This window comes from Staurois parvus, unplaced genomic scaffold (genome assembly GCF_062004578.1).
Source record: "Staurois parvus isolate SC_StPar_1 unplaced genomic scaffold, SC_StPar_1.0 ptg001589l, whole genome shotgun sequence".
In the NCBI taxonomy this organism is placed as follows: Eukaryota; Metazoa; Chordata; class Amphibia; order Anura; family Ranidae; genus Staurois; species Staurois parvus.
Window position 1 is genome coordinate 60,843 of NW_028319385.1, and position 23,933 is coordinate 84,775.

The 23,933-nt window shown below is 51.2% G+C and overlaps 1 protein-coding gene across 2 annotated transcripts in view; it reads left to right on the forward strand.

Moving 5' to 3' along the window:
- SCPEP1 (serine carboxypeptidase 1) overlaps positions 1 to 22,019 on the forward strand; it is a 44,158-nt gene extending 22,139 nt beyond the window's left edge. For both annotated transcript variants that reach the window (XM_089662922.1, XM_089662921.1), the window contains 8 exons: positions 7,059 to 7,131; positions 8,360 to 8,397; positions 9,382 to 9,510; positions 17,633 to 17,732; positions 17,807 to 17,920; positions 17,996 to 18,133; positions 18,268 to 18,425; positions 19,697 to 22,019. In XM_089662922.1, coding sequence (XP_089519048.1) covers positions 7,059 to 7,131; positions 8,360 to 8,397; positions 9,382 to 9,510; positions 17,633 to 17,732; positions 17,807 to 17,920; positions 17,996 to 18,133; positions 18,268 to 18,425; positions 19,697 to 19,762 — 816 coding nt within the window. In that variant the 3' untranslated portion in view covers positions 19,763 to 22,019. The remainder of the gene's footprint in view (positions 1 to 7,058; positions 7,132 to 8,359; positions 8,398 to 9,381; positions 9,511 to 17,632; positions 17,733 to 17,806; positions 17,921 to 17,995; positions 18,134 to 18,267; positions 18,426 to 19,696) is intronic.
- The last annotated feature ends 1,914 nt before the right edge of the window (positions 22,020 to 23,933 follow it).

The window sequence follows — 23,933 nt, forward strand, 5'->3', positions numbered from 1 at the left end:
GGGACCCCTCCTCTATCATGTCTTAGATATTGGTGTCCCGTGTATAGTCATCGTCTAGAAGGGACCCCTCCTCTATCATGTCTCAGATATTGGAGCCCCATGTATGGTCATCGTCTAGAGGGGACCCCTCCTCTATCATGTCTCAGATATTGGAGTCCCGTGTATGGTCATCGTCTAGAAGGGACCCCTCCTCTATCACGTCTCAGATATTTGAGTCCCGTGTATGGTCATCGTCTAGAAGGGACCCCTCCTCTATCATGTCTCAGATATTGGAGTCCTGTGTATGGTCATCGTCTAGAAGGGACCCCTCCTCTATCACGTCTCAGATATTGGAGTCCCGTGTATGGTCATCGTCTAGAAGGGACCCCTCCTCTATCACGTCTCAGATATTGGAGCCCCATGTATGGTCATCGTCTAGAGGGGACCCCTCCTCTATCATGTCTCAGATATTGGAGTCCCGTGTATGGTCATCGTCTAGAAGGGACCCCTCCTCTATCACGTCTCAGATATTTGAGTCCCGTGTATGGTCATCGTCTAGAAGGGACCCCTCCTCTATCACGTCTCAGATATTGGAGTCCCGTGTATGGTCATCGTCTAGAAGGGACCCCTCCTCTATCACGTCTCAGATATTGGAATCCCGTGTATGGTCATCGTCTAGAAGGGACCCCTCCTCTATCATGTCTCAGATATTGGAGTCCCGTGTATGGTCATCGTCTAGAAGGGACCCCTCCTCTATCATGTCTCAGATATTGGAGTCCCGTGTATGGTCATCGTCTAGAAGGGACCCCTCCTCTATCATGTCTTAGATATTGGGAGTCCCGTATATGGTCATCGTCTAGAAGGGACCCCTCCTCTATCATGTCTTAGATATTGGTGTCCCGTGTATAGTCATCGTCTAGAAGTGACCCCTCCTCTATCATGTCTCAGATATTGGAGCCCCGTGTATGGTCATCGTCTAGAGGGGACCCCTCCTCTATCATGTCTCAGATATTTGAGTCCCGTGTGTGGTCATCGTCTAGAAGGGACCCCTCCTCTATCATGTCTCAGATATTGGAGTCCCGTGTGTGGTCATCGTCTAGAAGGGACCCCTCCTCTATCATGTCTCAGATATTGGAGTCCCGTGTGTGGTCATCGTCTAGAAGGGACCCCTCCTCTATCATGTCTCAGATATTGGAGTCCCGTGTATGGTCATCGTCTAGAAGGGACCCCTCTTCTATCATGTCTCAGATATTGGAGTCCCGTGTATGGTCATCATCTAGAAGGGACCCCTCCTCTATCATGTCTCAGATATTGGAGTCCCGTGTATGGTCATCGTCTACAAGTGACCCGTCCTCTATCATGTCTCAGATATTGGAGTCCCGTGTATGGTCATCGTCTAGAAGGGACCCCTCCTCTATCATGTCTCAGATATCGGAGTCCCGTGTGCAGTTGTCATCTAGAAGTGACCCCTCCTCTATCATGTCTCAGATATTGGAGCCCCATGTATGGTCATCGTCTAGAAGGGACCCCTCCTCTCACATGTCTCAGATATTGGAGTCCCGTGTATGGTCATCGTCTAGAAGGGACCCGTCCTCTATCACGTCTCAGATATTGGAGTCCCGTGTGTGGTCATCGTCTAGAAGGGACCCCTCCTCTATCATGTCTCAGATATTGGAGTCCCGTGTATGGTCATCGTCTAGAAGGGACCCGTCCTCTATCACGTCTCAGATATTGGAGTCCCGTGTATGGTAATCGTCTACAAGTGACCCGTCCTCTATCACGTCTCAGATATTGGAGTCCCGTGTATGGTCATCGTCTAGAGGGGACCCCTCCTCTATCACGTCTCAGATATTGGAGTCCCGTGTATGGTCATCGTCTAGAAGGGACCCCTCCTCTATCACGTCTCAGATATTTGAGTCCCGTGTATGGTCATCGTCTAGAAGGGACCCCTCCTCTATCACGTCTCAGATATTTGAGTCCCGTGTATGGTCATCGTCTAGAAGGGACCCCTCCTCTATCACGTCTCAGATATTTGAGTCCTGTGTATGGTCATCGTCTAGAAGGGACCCCTCCTCTATCATGTCTCAGATATTGGAGCCCCATGTGTGGTCATCGTCTAGAAGGGACCCCTCCTCTATCATGTCTCAGATATTGGAGTCCCGTGTATGGTCATCGTCTAGAAGGGACCCCTCCTCTATCATGTCTCAGATATTGGAGTCCCGTGTATGGTCATCGTCTAGAAGGGACCCCTCCTCTATCATGTCTCAGATATTGGAGTCCCGTGTATGGTCATCATCTAGAAGTGACCCCTCCTCTATCATGTCTTAGATATTGGGAGTCCCGTGTATGGTCATCGTCTAGAAGGGACCCCTCCTCTATCATGTCTCAGATATTGGAGTCCCGTGTATGGTCATCATCTAGAAGTGACCCCTCCTCTCTCATGTCTTAGATATTGGGAGTCCCGTGTATGGTCATCGTCTAGAAGGGACCCCTCCTCTATCATGTCTTAGATATTGGTGTCCCGTGTATGGTCATCATCTAGAAGTGACCCCTCCTCTATCATGTCTTAGATATTGGGAGTCCCGTGTATGGTCATCGTCTAGAAGGGACCCCTCCTCTATCATGTCTTAGATATTGGGAGTCCCGTGTATGGTCATCGTCTAGAAGGGACCCCTCCTCTATCATGTCTCAGATATTGGAGTCCCGTGTATGGTCATCGTCTAGAAGGGACCCCTCCTCTATCATGTCTCAGATATTGGAGTCCCGTGTATGGTCATCGTCTAGAAGGGACCCCTCCTCTATCATGTCTTAGATATTGGGAGTCCCGTGTATGGTCATCGTCTAGAAGTGACCCCTCCTCTATCATGTCTCAGATATTGGAGTCCCGTGTATGGTCATCGTCTAGAAGGGACCCCTCCTCTCACATGTCTCAGATATTGGAGTCCCGTGTATGGTCATCGTCTAGAAGTGACCCCTCCTCTATCACGTCTCAGATATTGGAGTCCCGTGTATGGTCATCCTCTAGAAGTGACCCGTCCTCTATCATGTCTCAGATATTGGAGTACCGTGTATGGTCATCGTCTAGAAGGGACCCCTCCTCTATCATGTCTCAGATATTGGAGTCCCGTGTGTGGTTATCGTCTAGAAGGGACCCGTCCTCTATCATGTCTCAGATATTGGAGTCCCGTGTATGGTCATCGTCTAGAAGGGACCCCTCCTCTATCATGTCTCAGATATTGGAGTCCCGTGTATGGTCATCGTCTAGAAGGGACCCCTCCTCTATCATGTCTCAGATATTGGAGTCCCGTGTATGGTCATCGTCTAGAAGGGACCCCTCTTCTATCATGTCTCAGATATTGGAGTCCCGTGTATGGTCATCGTCTAGAAGGGACCCCTCCTCTATCATGTCTCAGATATTGGAGTCCCGTGTATGGTCATCGTCTAGAAGGGACCCCTCCTCTATCATGTCTTAGATATTGGTGTCCCGTGTATGGTCATCGTCTAGAAGTGACCCCTCCTCTATCATGTCTCAGATATTGGAGCCCCATGTATGGTCATCGTCTAGAGGGGACCCCTCCTCTATCATGTCTCAGATATTGGAGTCCCGTGTATAGTCATCGTCTAGAAGTGACCCCTCCTCTATCATGTCTCAGATATTGGAGCCCCATGTATGGTCATCGTCTAGAGGGGACCCCTCCTCTATCATGTCTCAGATATTGGAGTCCCGTGTATAGTCATCGTCTAGAAGGGACCCCTCCTCTATCATGTCTCAGATATTGGAGTCCCATGTATGGTCATCGTCTAGAAGGGACCCCTCCTCTATCATGTCTTAGATATTGGTGTCCCGTGTATGGTCATCGTCTAGAAGTGACCCCTCCTCTATCATGTCTCAGATATCGGAGTCCCGTGTGCAGTCGTCATCTAGAAGTGACCCCTCCTCTATCATGTCTCAGATATCGGAGTCCCGTGTGCAGTCGTCATCTAGAAGTGACCCCTCCTCTATCATGTCTCAGATATCGGAGTCCCGTGTGCAGTTGTCATCTAGAAGTGACCCCTCCTCTATCATGTCTCAGATATCGGAGTCCCGTGTGCAGTTGTCATCTAGAAGTGACCCCTCCTCTATCATGTCTCAGATATCGGAGTCCCGTGTGCAGTTGTCATCTAGAAGTGACCCCTCCTCTATCATGTCTCAGATATCGGAGTCCCGTGTGCAGTTGTCATCTAGAAGTGACCCCTCCTCTATCATGTCTCAGATATCGGAGTCCCGTGTGCAGTTGTCATCTAGAAGTGACCCCTCCTCTATCATGTCTCAGATATCGGAGTCCCGTGTGCAGTTGTCATCTAGAAGTGACCCCTCCTCTATCATGTCTCAGATATCGGAGTCCCGTGTGCAGTTGTCATCTAGAAGTGACCCCTCCTCTATCATGTCTCAGATATCGGAGTCCCGTGTGCAGTTGTCATCTAGAAGTGACCCCTCCTCTATCATGTCTCAGATATCGGAGTCCCGTGTGCAGTTGTCATCTAGAAGTGACCCCTCCTCTATCATGTCTCAGATATCGGAGTCCCGTGTGCAGTTGTCATCTAGAAGTGACCCCTCCTCTATCATGTCTCAGATATCGGAGTCCCGTGTGCAGTTGTCATCTAGAAGTGACCCCTCCTCTATCATGTCTCAGATATCGGAGTCCCGTGTGCAGTTGTCATCTAGAAGTGACCCCTCCTCTATCATGTCTCAGATATCGGAGTCCCGTGTGCAGTTGTCATCTAGAAGTGACCCCTCCTCTATCATGTCTCAGATATCGGAGTCCCGTGTGCAGTTGTCATCTAGAAGTGACCCCTCCTCTATCATGTCTCAGATATCGGAGTCCCGTGTGCAGTTGTCATCTAGAAGTGACCCCTCCTCTATCATGTCTCAGATATCGGAGTCCCGTGTGCAGTTGTCATCTAGAAGTGACCCCTCCTCTATCATGTCTCAGATATCGGAGTCCCGTGTGCAGTTGTCATCTAGAAGTGACCCCTCCTCAATCATGTCTCAGATATCGGAGTCCCGTGTGCAGTTGTCATCTAGAAGTGACCCCTCCTCTATCATGTCTCAGATATCGGAGTCCCGTGTGCAGTTGTCATCTAGAAGTGACCCCTCCTCAATCATGTCTCAGATATCGGAGTCCCGTGTGCAGTTGTCATCTAGAAGTGACCCCTCCTCTATCATGTCTCAGATATCGGAGTCCCGTGTGCAGTTGTCATCTAGAAGTGACCCCTCCTCTATCATGTCTCAGATATCGGAGTCCCGTGTGCAGTTGTCATCTAGAAGTGACCCCTCCTCTATCATGTCTCAGATATCGGAGTCCCGTGTGCAGTTGTCATCTAGAAGTGACCCCTCCTCTATCATGTCTCAGATATCGGAGTCCCGTGTGCAGTTGTCATCTAGAAGTGACCCCTCCTCTATCATGTCTCAGATATCGGAGTCCCGTGTGCAGTTGTCATCTAGAAGTGACCCCTCCTCTATCATGTCTCAGATATCGGAGTCCCGTGTGCAGTTGTCATCTAGAAGTGACCCCTCCTCTATCATGTCTCAGATATCGGAGTCCCGTGTGCAGTTGTCATCTAGAAGTGACCCCTCCTCTATCATGTCTCAGATATCGGAGTCCCGTGTGCAGTTGTCATCTAGAAGTGACCCCTCCTCTATCATGTCTCAGATATCGGAGTCCCGTGTGCAGTTGTCATCTAGAAGTGACCCCTCCTCTATCATGTCTCAGATATCGGAGTCCCGTGTGCAGTTGTCATCTAGAAGTGACCCCTCCTCTATCATGTCTCAGATATCGGAGTCCCGTGTGCAGTTGTCATCTAGAAGTGACCCCTCCTCAATCATGTCTCAGATATCGGAGTCCCGTGTGCAGTTGTCATCTAGAAGTGACCCCTCCTCTATCATGTCTCAGATATCGGAGTCCCGTGTGCAGTTGTCATCTAGAAGTGACCCCTCCTCAATCATGTCTCAGATATCGGAGTCCCGTGTGCAGTTGTCATCTAGAAGTGACCCCTCCTCTATCATGTCTCAGATATCGGAGTCCCGTGTGCAGTTGTCATCTAGAAGTGACCCTTCCTCTATCATGTCTCAGATATCGGAGTCCCGTGTGCAGTTGTCATCTAGAAGTGACCCCTCCTCTATCATGTCTCAGATATCGGAGTCCCGTGTGCAGTTGTCATCTAGAAGTGACCCCTCCTCAATCATGTCTCAGATATCGGAGTCCCGTGTGCAGTTGTCATCTAGAAGTGACCCCTCCTCTATCATGTCTCAGATATTGGAGCCCCGTGTATGGTCATCGTCTAGAAGGGACCCCTCCTCTATCATGTCTCAGATATCGGAGTCCCGTGTATGGTCATCGTCTAGAAGGGACCCCTCCTCTATCATGTCTCAGATATCGGAGTCCCGTGTGCAGTTGTCATCTAGAAGTGACCCCTCCTCAATCATGTCTCAGATATCGGAGTCCCGTGTGCAGTTGTCATCTAGAAGTGACCCCTCCTCTATCATGTCTCAGATATCGGAGTCCCGTGTGCAGTTGTCATCTAGAAGTGACCCCTCCTCAATCATGTCTCAGATATCGGAGTCCCGTGTGCAGTTGTCATCTAGAAGTGACCCCTCCTCTATCATGTCTCAGATATCGGAGTCCCGTGTGCAGTTGTCATCTAGAAGTGACCCTTCCTCTATCATGTCTCAGATATCGGAGTCCCGTGTGCAGTTGTCATCTAGAAGTGACCCCTCCTCTATCATGTCTCAGATATCGGAGTCCCGTGTGCAGTTGTCATCTAGAAGTGACCCCTCCTCAATCATGTCTCAGATATCGGAGTCCCGTGTGCAGTTGTCATCTAGAAGTGACCCCTCCTCTATCATGTCTCAGATATTGGAGCCCCGTGTATGGTCATCGTCTAGAAGGGACCCCTCCTCTATCATGTCTCAGATATCGGAGTCCCGTGTATGGTCATCGTCTAGAAGGGACCCCTCCTCTATCATGTCTCAGATATCGGAGTCCCGTGTGCAGTTGTCATCTAGAAGTGACCCTTCCTCTCACTGTCTTTCCTCGTAGGCTGCCCAGGCGGGTGACATTAAGTGTAATTTCAGAGGAGTGGCTCTTGGAGACTCCTGGATCTCCCCCATTGGTGAGTAGAGGTCACACCACCAGATTTCGGTCAGACTATACAATACACGCGGTACGTGTCACATTCTGGCCCCTCACGTCATACTGCAGAGTTGGTAGTAAAGCTGAAGGAGATTGTACAAGCAGATTGGAAGATATCACACACACAGGTACAAGCAGATTGGAAGATATCACACACACAGGTACCAGCAGATTGGAAGATATCACACACACAGGTACCAGCAGATTGGAAGATATCACACACACAGGTACCAGCAGATTGGAAGATATCACACACACAGGTACCAGCAGATTGGAAGATATCACACACACAGGTACCAGCAGATTGGAAGATATCACACACACAGGTACAAGCAGATTGGAAGATATCAGACACACAGGTACCAGCAGATTGGAAGATATCACACACAGGTACAAGCAGATTGGAAGATATCACACACACCGGTACAAGCAGATTGGAAGATATCACACACACAGGTACAAGCAGATTGGAAGATATCACACACACAGGTACCAGCAGATTGGAAGATATCACACACACAGGTACCAGCAGATTGGAAGATATCAGACACACAGGTACCAGCAGATTGGAAGATATCACACACACAGGTACAAGCAGATTGGAAGATATCACACACACAGGTACCAGCAGATTGGAAGATATCACACACACAGGTACCAGCAGATTGGAAGATATCAGACACACAGGTACCAGCAGATTGGAAGATATCACACACACAGGTACCAGCAGATTGGAAGATATCACACACACAGGTACCAGCAGATTGGAAGATATCACACACACAGGTACAAGCAGATTGGAAGATATCACACACAGGTACAAGCAGATTGGAAGATATCACACACACCGGTACAAGCAGATTGGAAGATATCACACACACAGGTACAAGCAGATTGGAAGATATCACACACACAGGCAGATTTCTGTAGAGGGATGGTGGGGACAAGTGCTGACATGATTGGATGGGGGGTGTCCAGCAGAATACATTGGGTGTGCACAGGCTGTTCTGGGCTCCATTGCTGTAGGCGGTGCAGCCAATTAGAACAGTCAGAATTTGGGTGGATTTAATGTTCTGATTAGTAGAGCCGATGCAGGTGTCATAACCAGAGCAGTGGATTCTCCCACCTGGTCCGTGATGGAGGGGTGTAGACTGTGCTGACTGTGGGGGGGTCATACTAACTGGTCACATGTTTTTCTGTGTTGGCAGACTCGGTGGTCAGCTGGGGGTCGTATCTCTACAGCATTGTAAGTACAGCCGGGGGTGTCCATGGTGTGCGTCATGTGATCTCTCTTCTTGGATTGTCCCCTTTGGATTCACAGAGGTCCCGTGTTTTGGGAGGTCCTGTCCCTGCCTTGACTGTATAGTCACCTCCTGAGCTGGCAGGGTGGGCTGTGTCTGGGCCATGTACGGAACCTTTCAGTACACAGCCTCTTATCCCCCTCAAGTATCGGCAGCTCACATACACATGGCCAAGAAGACGGTGGGGGGGGGGGGGTGCTTGGAATCTGTGGGGGAAGAGATAGATCTGGTGATCTGCTTATGTAACCGTTAAAGTGGCTGTAAACCCTCACATATCCCCAGGTGATACACAGAGATGAGACATGTCCTATGGCATAAGTTGTACCTGTTTATCTGTAGTATTCTCTTCTCTACAGCCATTCAAAGTGCTGAATTTATAAAGTTTGTCTGAGAGTTCAGAAAACGAGGTGGAGAGCTGAATTTACACTCTGCAAAGTTCAATGAGGAGAGCTCTGAGGTCCCTCCCCTGTCACCATTTTTCTCAGGAAAACTTGTCTGAAGTGACCTATGCTGACAGCAGAAGAAAGAGGCAGCAGACAGAAATGACACTCAGTGCTCTGGACTCGTACACACTGTAGAGGGATGTGCTTTGTTCATATTTCATGGCTGAGCTTTACAACCACGCAGGGGCGGACTGACTATTTGGAAACTCGGGCACGGCCCGAGGGCCCAGGGTCAGTAGGGGGCCCCATGAGATGCCCCTGGTACCTTTTTCATAGGCTTTTTTGAGTTTGGGCAAGGACACAGGGGCCCCATGATCCCCTATTGCCCGGGGCCCCATGAGTTGTCAGTCCGCCCCTGCAACCAGGTTAAGCCTCTTGTCAGGTTCAGTGTTGTAGTCTTTGCATTACTATAGAGCACCATGGTATGTGATGGCGATATATGCGTAGTTCCAAGGTGGGTAATATCTGTGCTGTGTTGTGCCGCAGTCTCTGCTGGATGACAACGGTCTGGTGGCAGTTCAGAAAGCAGCCGACTCCGTCCAGGATGCCATCAACAAAGGACAGTATGAACAGGCCACACAACTCTGGTCCTTGACAGAAGATGTCATAGAAGAGGTGAGCATTGGCTGCTGTCCACCTGGGGGGCACCCCCACATTCTGACTACACTGTATATACCAGTCCACCTGGGGGGCACCCCCACATTCTGACTACACTGTATATACCAGTCCACCTGGGGGGCACCCCCACATTCTGACTACACTGTATATACCAGTCCACCAGGGGGGCACCCCCACATTCTGACTACACTGTATATACCAGTCCACCAGGGGGGCACCCCCACATTCTGACTACACTGTATATACCAGTCCACCTGGGGGCACCCCGACATTCTGACTACACTGTATATACTAGTCCACCTGGGGGGCACCCCCACATTCTGACTACACTGTATATACCAGTCCACCTGGGGGGCACCCCACATTCTGAATACACTGTATATACCAGTCCACCTGGGGGGCACCCCGACATTCTGACTACACTGTATACACCAGTCCACCTGGGGGGCACCCCCACATTCTGAATACACTGTATATACCAGTCCACCTGGGGGGCACCCCCACATTCTGACTACACTGTATATACAAGTCCACCTGGGGGGTACCCCCACATTCTGACTACACTGTATATACCAGTCCACCAGGGGGGCACCCCGACATTCTGACTACACTGTATATACCAGTCCACCTGGGGGGCACCCCCACATTCTGAATACACTGTATATACCAGTCCACCTGGGGGGCACCCCCACATTCTGACTACACTGTATATACCAGTCCACCAGGGGGGCACCCCCACATTCTGACTACACTGTATATACCAGTCCACCTGGGGGGCACCCCGACATTCTGACTACACAGTATATACCAGTCCACCAGGGGGGCACCCCGACATTCTGACTACACTGTATATACCAGTCCACCAGGGGGGCACCCCGACATTCTGACTACACTGTATATAGCAGTCCACCTGGGGGGCACCCCCACATTCTGACTACACTGTATATAGCAGTCCACCTGGGGGGCACCCCCACATTCTGACTACACTGTATATAGCAGTCCACCTGGGGGGCACCCCCACATTCTGACTACACTGTATATACCAGTCCACCAGGGGGGCACCCCGACATTCTGACTACACTGTATATACTAGTCCACCTGGGGGGCACCCCCACATTCTGACTACACTGTATATACCAGTCCACCTGGGGGGCACCCCACATTCTGAATACACTGTATATACCAGTCCACCTGGGGGGCACCCCGACATTCTGACTACACTGTATACACCAGTCCACCTGGGGGGCACCCCCACATTCTGAATACACTGTATATACCAGTCCACCTGGGGGGCACCCCCACATTCTGACTACACTGTATATACAAGTCCACCTGGGGGGTACCCCCACATTCTGACTACACTGTATATACCAGTCCACCAGGGGGGCACCCCGACATTCTGACTACACTGTATATACCAGTCCACCTGGGGGGCACCCCCACATTCTGAATACACTGTATATACCAGTCCACCTGGGGGGCACCCCCACATTCTGACTACACTGTATATACCAGTCCACCAGGGGGGCACCCCCACATTCTGACTACACTGTATATACCAGTCCACCTGGGGGGCACCCCGACATTCTGACTACACAGTATATACCAGTCCACCAGGGGGGCACCCCGACATTCTGACTACACTGTATATACCAGTCCACCAGGGGGGCACCCCGACATTCTGACTACACTGTATATAGCAGTCCACCTGGGGGGCACCCCCACATTCTGACTACACTGTATATAGCAGTCCACCTGGGGGGCACCCCCACATTCTGACTACACTGTATATAGCAGTCCACCTGGGGGGCACCCCCACATTCTGACTACACTGTATATACCAGTCCACCAGGGGGGCACCCCGACATTCTGACTACACTGTATATACCAGTCCACCAGGGGGGCACCCCGACATTCTGACTACACTGTATATACCAGTCCACCTGGGGGCACCCCGACATTCTGACTACACTGTATATACCAGTCCACCTGGGGGGCACCCCGACATTCTGACTACACTGTATATACCAGTCCACCTGGGGGGCACCCCGACATTCTGACTACACTGTATATAGCAGTCCACCTGGGGGGCACCTCGACATTCTGACTACACTGTATATACCAGTCCACCTGGGGGGCACCCCGACATTCTGACTACACCGTATATACCAGTCCACCAGGGGGGCACCCCGACATTCTGTATACACTGTATATAGCAGTCCACCTGGGGGGCACCTCGACATTCTGACTACACTGTATATACCAGTCCACCTGGGGGGCACCCCCACATTCTGACTACACTGTATATACCAGTCCACCTGGGGGGCACCCCGACATTCTGACTACACTGTATATACCAGTCCACCTGGGGGGCACCCCCACATTCTGACTACACTGTATATACCAGTCCACCTGGGGGGCACCCCCACATTCTGACTACACTGTATATACCAGTCCACCTGGGGGGCACCCCCACATTCTGACTACACTGTATATACCAGTCCACCTGGGGGGCACCCCCACATTCTGACTACACTGTATATACCAGTCCACCTGGGGGGCACCCCGACATTCTGACTACACTGTATATACCAGTCCACCTGGGGGGCACCCCGACATTCTGACTACACTGTATATACCAGTCCACCAGGGGGGCACCCCGACATTCTGACTACACTGTATATACCAGTCCACCTGGGGGGCACCCCGACATTCTGACTACACTGTATATACCAGTCCACCTGGGGGGCACCCCCACATTCTGACTACACTGTATATACCAGTCCACCTGGGGGGCACCCCGACATTCTGAATACACTGTATATACCAGTCCACCTGGGGGGCACCCCGACATTCTGACTACACCGTATATACCAGTCCACCTGGGGGCACCCCGACATTCTGACTACACTGTATATAGCAGTCCACCTGGGGGGCACCCCCACATTCTGACTACACTGTATATAGCAGTCCACCTGGGGGGCACCCCGACATTCTGAATACACTGTATATACCAGTCCACCTGGGGGGCACCCCGACATTCTGAATACACTGTATATACCAGTCCACCTGGGGGGCACCCCGACATTCTGACTACACTGTATATACCAGTCCACCTGGGGGGCACCCCTACATTCTGACTACACTGTATATACCAGTCCACCTGGGGGGCACCCCGACATTCTGAATACACTGTATATACCAGTCCACCTGGGGGGCACCCCCACATTCTGACTACACTGTATATACCAGTCCACCTGGGGGGCACCCCCACATTCTGAATACACTGTATATACCAGTCCACCTGGGGGGCACCCCCACATTCTGAATACACTGTATATACCAGTCCACCTGGGGGGCACCCCCACATTCTGACTACACTGTATATACCAGTCCACCTGGGGGCACCCCGACATTCTGACTACACTGTATATACCAGTCCACCTGGGGGGCACCCCCACATTCTGACTACACTGTATATACCAGTCCACCTGGGGGCACCCCGACATTCTGACTACACTGTATATACCAGTCCACCTGGGGGGCACCCCGACATTCTGAATACACTGTATATACCAGTCCACCTGGGGGGCACCCCGACATTCTGAATACACTGTATATACCAGTCCACCTGGGGGGCACCCCGACATTCTGACTACACTGTATACACCAGTCCACCTGGGGGGCACCCCGACATTCTGACTACACTGTATACACCAGTCCACCTGGGGGGCACCCCGACATTCTGACTACACTGTATACACCAGTCCACCTGGGGGGCACCCCGACATTCTGAATACACTGTATACACCAGTCCACCTGGGGGGCACCCCGACATTCTGACTACACTGTATACACCAGTCCACCTGGGGGGCACCCCTACATTCTGACTACACTGTATATACCAGTCCACCTGGGGGGCACCCCGACATTCTGACTACACTGTATATACCAGTCCACCTGGGGGGCACCCCGACATTCTGACTACACTGTATATACCAGTCCACCTGGGGGGCACCCCGACATTCTGACTACACTGTATATACCAGTCCACCTGGGGGGCACCCCGACATTCTGACTACACTGTATATACCAGTCCACCTGGGGGGCACCCCGACATTCTGACTACACTGTATATACCAGTCCACCTGGGGGGCACCCCCACATTCTGACTACACTGTATATAGCAGTCCACCTGGGGGGCACCCCGACATTCTGACTACACTGTATATACCAGTCCACCTGGGGGGCACCCCGACATTCTGAATACACTGTATATACCAGTCCACCTGGGGGGCACCCCCACATTCTGACTACACTGTATATACCAGTCCACCTGGGGGGCACCCCCACATTCTGACTACACTGTATATACCAGTCCACCTGGGGGGCACCCCCACATTCTGAATACAATGTATATACCAGTCCACCTGGGGGGCACCCCGACATTCTGAATACACTGTATATACCAGTCCACCTGGGGGGCACCCCCACATTCTGACTACACTGTATATACCAGTCCACCTGGGGGGCACCCCCACATTCTGAATACACTGTATATACCAGTCCACCTGGGGGGCACCCCCACATTCTGAATACACTGTATATACCAGTCCACCTGGGGGGCACCCCCACATTCTGACTACACTGTATATACCAGTCCACCTAGGGGCACCCCGACATTCTGACTACACTGTATATACCAGTCCACCTGGGGAGCACCCCCACATTCTGACTACACTGTATATACCAGTCCACCTGGGGGCACCCCCACATTCTGACTACACTGTATATACCAGTCCACCTGGGGAGCACGCCGACATTCTGACTACACTGTATATACCAGTCCACCTGGGGGGCACCCCCACATTCTGACTACACTGTATATACCAGTCCACCTGGGGGGCACCCCGACATTCTGACTACACTGTATATACCAGTCCACCTGGGGGGCACCCCGACATTCTGACTACACTGTATATACCAGTCCACCTGGGGGGCACCCCGACATTCTGACTACACTGTATACACCAGTCCACCTGGGGGGCACCCCGACATTCTGAATACACTGTATACACCAGTCCACCTGGGGGGCACCCCGACATTCTGAATACACTGTATATACCAGTCCACCTGGGGGGCACCCCGACATTCTGACTACACTGTATATACCAGTCCACCTGGGGGGCACCCCGACATTCTGACTACACTGTATACACCAGTCCACCTGGGGGGCACCCCGACATTCTGAATACACTGTATACACCAGTCCACCTGGGGGGCACCCCGACATTCTGAATACACTGTATATACCAGTCCACCTGGGGGGCACCCCGACATTCTGACTACACTGTATATACCAGTCCACCTGGGGGGCACCCCTACATTCTGACTACACTGTATATACCAGTCCACCTGGGGGGCACCCCGACATTCTGAATACACTGTATATACCAGTCCACCTGGGGGACACCCCGACATTCTGACTACACTGTATATACCAGTCCACCTGGGGGGCACCCTGACATTCTGACTACACTGTATATACCAGTCCACCTGGGGGGCACCCCGACATTCTGACTACACTGTATATACCAGTCCACCTGGGGGGCACCCCGACATTCTGAATACACTGTATATACCAGTCCACCTGGGGGGCACCCCGACATTCTGACTACACTGTATATACCAGTCCACCTGGGGGGCACCCCGACATTCTGAATACACTGTATATACCAGTCCACCTGGGGGCACCCCGACATTCTGACTACACTGTATATACCAGTCCACCTGGGGGGCACCCCGACATTCTGACTACACTGTATATAGCAGTCCACCTGGGGGGCACCCCGACATTCTGACTACACTGTATATACCAGTCCACCTGGGGGGCACCCCGACATTCTGAATACACTGTATATACCAGTCCACCTGGGGGGCACCCCGACATTCTGAATACACTGTATATACCAGTCCACCTGGGGGGCACCCCTACATTCTGAATACACTGTATATACCAGTCCACCTGGGGGGCACCCCTACATTCTGACTACACTGTATATACCAGTCCACCTGGGGGGCACCCCTACATTCTGACTACACTGTATATACCAGTCCACCTGGGGGGCACCCCCACATTCTGAATACACTGTATATACCAGTCCACCTGGGGGCACCCCCACATTCTGAATACACTGTATATACCAGTCCACCTGGGGGGCACCCCCACATTCTGAATACACTGTATATACCAGTCCACCTGGGGGGCACCCCCACATTCTGAATACACTGTATATACCAGTCCACCTGGGGGGCACCCCGACATTCTGACTACACTGTATATACCAGTCCACCTGGGGGGCACCCCTACATTCTGACTACACTGTATATACCAGTCCACCTGGGGGGCACCCCGACATTCTGAATACACTGTATATACCAGTCCACCTGGGGGGCACCCCGACATTCTGACTACACTGTATATACCAGTCCACCTGGGGGGCACCCCGACATTCTGAATACACTGTATATACCAGTCCACCTGGGGGGCACCCCCACATTCTGACTACACTGTATATACCAGTCCACCTGGGGGGCACCCCCACATTCTGACTACACTGTATATACCAGTCCACCTGGGGGGCACCCCGACATTCTGAATACACTGTATATACCAGTCCACCTGGGGGGCACCCCCACATTCTGACTACACAGTATATACCAGTCCACCTGGGGGGCACCCCGACATTCTGAATACACTGTATATACCAGTCCACCAGGGGGGCACCCCCACATTCTGAATACACTGTATATACCAGTCCACCTGGGGGGCACCCCGACATTCTGAATACACTGTATACACCAGTCCACCTGGGGGGCACCCCGACATTCTGAATACACTGTATATACCAGTCCACCAGGGGGGCACCCCCACATTCTGACTACACTGTATATACCAGTCCACCAGGGGGGCACCCCCACATTCTGACTACACTGTATATACCAGTCCACCTGGGGGGCACCCCGACATTCTGACTACACTATATACCAGTCCACCTGGGGGGCACCCCGACATTCTGACTACACTGTATATACCAGTCCACCTGGGGGGCACCCCCACATTCTGAATACACTGTATATACCAGTCCACCTGGGGGGCACCCCTACATTCTGACTACACTGTATATACCAGTCCACCTGGGGGGCACCCCTACATTCTGACTACACTGTATATACCAGTCCACCTGGGGGGCACCCCCACATTCTGAATACACTGTATATACCAGTCCACCTGGGGGGCACCCCCACATTCTGAATACACTGTATATACCAGTCCACCTGGGGGGCACCCCCACATTCTGAATACACTGTATATACCAGTCCACCTGGGGGGCACCCCCACATTCTGAATACACTGTATATACCAGTCCACCTGGGGGGCACCCCCACATTCTGACTACACTGTATATACCAGTCCACCTGGGGGGCACCCCTACATTCTGACTACACTGTATATACCAGTCCACCTGGGGGGCACCCCGACATTCTGAATACACTGTATATACCAGTCCACCTGGGGGGCACCCCGACATTCTGACTACACTGTATATACCAGTCCACCTGGGGGGCACCCCCACATTCTGAATACACTGTATATACCAGTCCACCTGGGGGGCACCCCCACATTCTGACTACACTGTATATACCAGTCCACCTGGGGGGCACCCCCACATTCTGACTACACTGTATATACCAGTCCACCTGGGGGGCACCCCCACATTCTGACTACACTGTATATACCAGTCCACCTGGGGGGCACCCCCACATTCTGACTACACTGTATATACCAGTCCACCTGGGGGGCACCCCGACATTCTGAATACACTGTATATACCAGTCCACCTGGGGGGCACCCCCACATTCTGAATACACTGTATATACCAGTCCACCTGGGGGCACCCCTACATTGTCATTCTGGGCGTCTTGTTCAGGTAATCTGCATATCAGTAGCTCGCGGGGTCAGACAGAAGTGTCAGGTGACATCTTCCCAATCATTCAGCCAATAGTAAGAGCAGAAATGGTTTGGTGGTGCTCAGTCTCGCTATGATTGTATTTGCAGAATACGGATGGAGTGAACTTCTACAACATTCTGACCAAAGATTCTCTGATGTCAGGAAGTGGTGGGAAGAACTCTCCAAAGTTCAGAAACGTGGCTCTCGGTGAGTACATCTCGGAGTCTCCCAGCATCCCTCACTGCCGGAGCTCATCACTTCACCTATTCATCCTCCTACAGGAAGCCTTTACTGGCGCCATGTACTGCCTCTGCAGGCTGATGATCTGTCAGAGTTGATGAATGGACCAATCAGAGCCAAGCTGAAGATCATTCCAGATTCTGTCACATGGGGAGGTGAGATGCCTGGCTGGGGGCACTGCAGCAGTTGTCTGACTCCACACATATCCTGATGTTCTCTCTGTCCTCCAGGCCAGGCAGCAGAGGTCTTCTCAAACATGGCCGGAGACTTTATGAAGCCGGTGGTGAGTGTTGTGGACGACCTCCTGTGTGCGGGGATAAACGTCACCGTGTACAATGGGCAGCTGGACCTCATCGTGGACACTGTTGGTAAGCAGGACGGGAAGTCACGGCTCACTCTTTCAGAGGTCCCTCCACCCAAACATGACATTTCACGGCTCAGGTGTTGTTTTAGGTGGTTCTGTCAGCAGTGATCAGTTACTGTTCCCTCTCCTCTCTTCCAGGTCAGGAGGGATGGGTCAAGCAGCTGAAGTGGAAGAAGCTGGACCAGTTCAAGAGCCTGCGCTGGAAGCCACTGCACCTGCAGTCCAGAGAAACGGCTGCTTTCTACAAATCCTGGGAGAACTTCAGCTTCTACTGGATTTTAAGAGCAGGGCACATGGTAAGAGGACCTGTATACCAACACACACTCCTCTGTATTCACCTTCACAGGTTGCACCCCTATGATAGGTCGGCACGTTTCCTGGTTTGCTTTGTACGCATTGCAGGCGTCCACTCCGGGATTGACATGTGCTGGGGTGGGGTATGTACGTAGGTTCTGTACGGCATGTACTGTGGTTATCATTGGGGCCGGGCACTGCTGAAACACATTCGCTGCATTGTAAGTTCCGTGACCTCAATAGTAAGTGGTGGACTTTGGATGGTAGATCTACACTGGGAGGTGTTCCCGAGCACCGCACTACATAATGGTCGCAGCTCAGCTCTTGTTTTGGACAACATTGATAAGTGCTGGAGTTTTGCATTCTTCATAGTGGAACTACACGGCATCTGAGGACCTCAAACCAAAAGCACAATTTAACCTATTGTTAATATTCAAAGCAAACTCCCCCATCCATCCATCCATGCTTTAGTTTGCTGAGAATACCCTTTGAACCCCCCCCCAGCATTTCTAGCTACAGCCATCTTGAGTAAGCACATAGGATTCATGTAGCATTTACTTCCTGGAATCCACCTGCCCTTAGCTCAGGCATGCAGATGGGAGGACGTACGTAGCTGAGAAAGCCCCTCCCCTCCTCCTGAAGACTCCTGGGATGTATGACCTCATTTTGCCCTAGGCCAGATACCAGGAATGTAAAGGAAAAGTTTCCAAGACAGTAAATCTGATCTCCTCTCCTGTCTGTTTACTACCAATAGCAGCATAAGGATTACAGATCGTCCACAATGACTGGGAGAGGGACGTTCGCCTTTCAGATAAACCATTCCTTTCCTATAGGAAGAAAGGAAAGCTCTCTAGGATTGCTCCAGTCCCTAAAGTGGTCCTGTACATTTTTAAGTCCAACCAGGACTCTGGGGACAGTAATGGTCCTTCATTAAAGCAAGGCTGTGATCTGCTGATAACTGGTCATGTGATCCTGTCATCCCATTGGGCTCTACTGTAAGACAGCCAATCAGCAGCTGTGATCCAATGGTACAGAGCTATGAGCAGCATTCCAGGCTCCTCCCCCGCCATGGTAAGGGATGAGTTTTTCGCCATGGTCAGAGAGGTCATCTTCTCTACAATGCAGACTGGACATGTGAGATTCTTGTATTTTATAGAATTACTATCAGTGAAGTTGGATTTCTGTCCTGAACAGGGACCTGCTGCTTGGCCAAAGACACAGAATGATAGTATTTTCTGCATCCTGATGTCTGCCTCTTGTCTCCTTGTGGTAGGTGCCATCCGACCAGCCAGAAACATCCCTGAAAATGCTGCGAATGGTCACCAACCAGGACAAGTAACTCCAAGAGGAGCCAGCGGGATCCTGGCTACAAAGAACAAAATGGCTGCACTGCTGCCTTCATACGGGTTCCAGAATGCTTTGCTGTGGATCGGCACCAAACCTGTGATTTCTCTCTCCACTATGGCACTTACACTCACCGGCCACTTCATTAGGTTCACCTGTTCAATGGCTCGGTAACACAAATTGCTAACCAGCCAATCACATGGCAGCAACTCAATGCATTTAGGCATCTAGACATGGTGAAGATGACTTGCTGAAGTTCAAACCAAAGAAGAAAGGGGATTTAAGTGACTTTGAACCTGGCATGGTTGTTGGTGCCAGACAGGATGGTCTGAGTATTTCAAAAACTGCTGATCTCCTGGGATTTTCCCTCACAACCATCTCTGGGGTTTACAGAGAATGGTCCGAAAAACAGAAAATATCCAGTGAGTGGCAGTTGTGTGGAGGAAAATGCCTTGTTGAGGTCAGAGGAGAATGGGCAGACCAGTTGGAGATGATAGGCAACAGTAACTCCAATAACCCCTCGTTACACCCAAGGTATGCAGAATACCATCTATGAACACACAACACGTCCAACCTTGAAGCAGATGGGCTACAGCAGCAGAAGACCACACCAGGGCCACCAATTCACACAGGGTCACCAATATTGGACACTAGAAGATTGGGGATACGTTGCCTGGTCTGATGAGTGTCGATTTCCCTAGAGATGGTTGTGCATGAAAATCCCAGGAGATCAGCAGTTTTTTAAATACTCAGATCAGCCCATCTGGCACCAACAACCACGCCACGTTCAAAGTCACTTAAATCCCCTTTCTTCCCCATTCTGATAAAGTGGCCAGTGAGTTTATATCACCCTCCCCGCTTACTACTAGGATCGAACAAATGGAAATCTGATTCTGTGTGCATGTTTTTATAATAAATTGGTCATTAAAAAAGTGTGTGCTTCCTCAATGTTACACATTATTCATGACACCAAAGGATACAACTTCATATCACTTATCTGTGTGTCTGGAGGACTCTAACTCTGCTCTCCTGAAAAACTCTGCACTGCTGGAGGACTCCGCCCCTTCCTCTATAACTCTCCTCTCCTGGAGGACTCCGCTCCTTCCTCTATAGCTCTCCTCTCCTGGAGGACTCCGCTCCTTCCTCTATAGCTCTCCTCTCCTGGAGGACTCCGCCCCTTCCTCTATAACTCTCCTCTCCTGGAGGACTCCGCTCCTTCCTCTATAGCTCTCCTCTCCTGGAGGACTCCGCTCCTTCCTCTATAGCTCTCCTCTCCTGGAGGACTCCGCTCCTTCCTCTATAACTCTCCTCTCCTGGAGGACTCCGCCCCTTCCTCTATAACTCCTCTCCTGGAGGACTCCGCTCCTTCCTCTATAGCTCTCCTCTCCTGGAGGACTCCGCTCCTTCCTCTATAGCTCTCCTCTCCTGGAGGACTCCGCTCCTTCCTCTATAGCTCTCCTCTCCTGGAGGACTCCGCTCCTTCCTCTATAGCTCTCCTCTCCTGGAGGACTCCGCTTCTTCCTCTATAGCTCTCCTCTCCTGGAGGACTCCGCTCCTTCCTCTATAGCTCTCCTCTCCTGGAGGACTCCGCTTCTTCCTCTATAACTCTCCTCTCCTGGAGGACTCCACTCCTTCCTCTATAACTCCTCTCCTGAAATACTCTGCACTGCCGGAGGACTCCGCTCCTTCCTCTATAACTCCTCTCCTGGAGGACTCCGCTCCTTCCTCTATAGCTCTCCTCTCCTGGAGGACTCCGCTCCTTCCTCTATAACTCTCCTCTCCTAGAGGACTCCGCTCCTTCCTCTATAGCTCTCCTCTCCTGGAGGACTCCGCTCCTTCCTCTATAACTCTCCTCTCCCGGAGGACTCCGCTTCTTCCTCTATAACTCCTCTCCTGAAATACTCTGCACTGCTGAAGGACTCCGCTCCTTCCTCTATAACTCCTCTCCTGAAATACTCTGCGCTGCTGGAGGACTCCGCTCCTTCCTCTATATAGCTAGGTCCATATATATTTGGACACAGGCACAATTTTCATTCTTTTGGCTCTGTATGCCTCCAGAATAAATTAAAACAAAACAATCCAAATGAATGTGAAGTGCAGACTTTCAGCTTTAATTCAAGGGGTTGAACATAAATATCAAGTACAAATTTTAGGAACTGCAACCATTTTTATACAAAGTTCCTCCAATTTCAGGGGCTCAAATGTAATTGGACAAATGAATATAATCAGAAATAAAATGCTCATTTATAATATTTTGTTGAGAATCCTTTACTGGCAATGACTGCCTGAAGTCTGGAACCCATGGACGTGACCAGAGACTGGGTTTCCTCCTTTCTGATGCTTTGCCTGAAGTCTGGGACCCATGACCGTGACCAGAGACTGTGTTTCCTCCTTTCTGATGCTTTGCCTGAAGTCTGGGACCCATGGACATGACCAGAGACTGGGTTTCCTCCTTTCTGATGCTTTGCCTGAAGTCTGGAACCCATGGACGTGACCAAAGACTGGGTTTCCTCCTTTCTGATGCTTTGCCTGAAGTCTGGAACCCATGGCCGTGACCAAAGACTGGGTTTCCTCCTTTCTGATGCTTTGCCTGAAGTCTGGAACCCATGGACGTGACCAAAGACTGGGTTTCCTCCTTTCTGATGCTTTGCCTGAAGTCTGGAACCCATGGACGTGACCAAAGACTGGGTTTCCTCCTTTCTGATGCTTTGCCTGAAGTCTGGAACCCATGGACGTGACCAAAGACTGGGTTTCCTCCTTTCTGATGCTTTGCCTGAAGTCTGGAACCCATGGCCGTGACCAAAGACTGGGTTTCCTCCTTTCTGATGCTTTGCCAGGCTCTAACTGCAGCTGTCTTCAGTTGTTCTTTATTTGTGGGTCTTTCTGCCTTTAGTTTTGCCTTCAGCAAGTGAAATGCATGCTCAATTGGCTTGAGATCAGGTGATTGACTCGACCATTGCAGAATATTCCACTTCTTTTCCGTCAGAAGCTTCTGGGTTGCTTTTGCAGTGTGTTTTGGATCATTGTCCATCTGTACTGTGAAGCGCCGTCCAATCACCTTTGCTGCATTTGGCTGAATCTGGGCTGACAGTATATCTGTAAACACTGCAGAATTCATCCGGCTGCTTCTGTCACATCATCAATAACCACCAATGACCCAGTGCCACTGGAAGCCATGCATGCCCATACCATCACACCGCCTCCACCCATGCCATCACACTGCCTCCACCCATGCCATCACACAGCCTCCGCCCATGCCATCACACTGCCTCCACCCATGCCATCACACAGCCTCCACCCATGCCATCACACTGCCTCCACCCATGCCATCACACAGCCTCTGCCCATGCCATCACACTGCCTCCACCCATGCCATCACACAGCCTCTGCCCATGCCATCACACTGCCTCCACCCATGCCATCACACTGCCTCCGCCCATGCCATCACACTGCCTCCGCCCATGCCATCACACAGCCTCTGCCCATGCCATCACACTGCCTCCACCCATGCCATCACACTGCCTCCGCCCATGTCATCACACTGCCTCCGCCCATGCCATCACGCTGCCTCCGCCCATGCCATCACGCTGCCTCCGCCCATGCCATCACACTGTCTCCACCATGTTTTATAGATGACATTGTGTGCTTTGGATCATGAGCTGTTCCAAGCCTTCTCTACACCTTTCTCTTCCCATCATTCTGGTACAGATTCATCTCAGTTTCATCCGCCCAAAGAATGCTTTTCCAGAACTGGTCCGGCTTTTTTAGGTGTTTTTTGGCTAATCTGGCTTCTCTATTCTTCAGGCTTATGAATGGTTTGCACCTTGTGGTGAACCCTCTGTATTTGCTCTTGTGAAGTCTCCTCTTGATTGTAGACTTTGACAATGATCCGCCCAGCTCCTGGAGACTGTCCTTCACTTGTCTGGATGTTGTGAATGGGTTCTCTTTTACCATAGAGAGGATCCTGTGATCATCCACTGCTGTTGTCTTCTGTGGACGTCCATGCCTTTTTATGTTGCTGAGCTCACCAGTGCGTTCTTCTTTCCTCAGGATGTACCAAACTGTTGATTTGGCCGCTTCTAATGATGCTGCGATCTCACTGATGGATTGGTGTCGTTTTGAAGCCTTACAATGGCCGGTGTCACTTGCATGGACAGCTCCTTTGA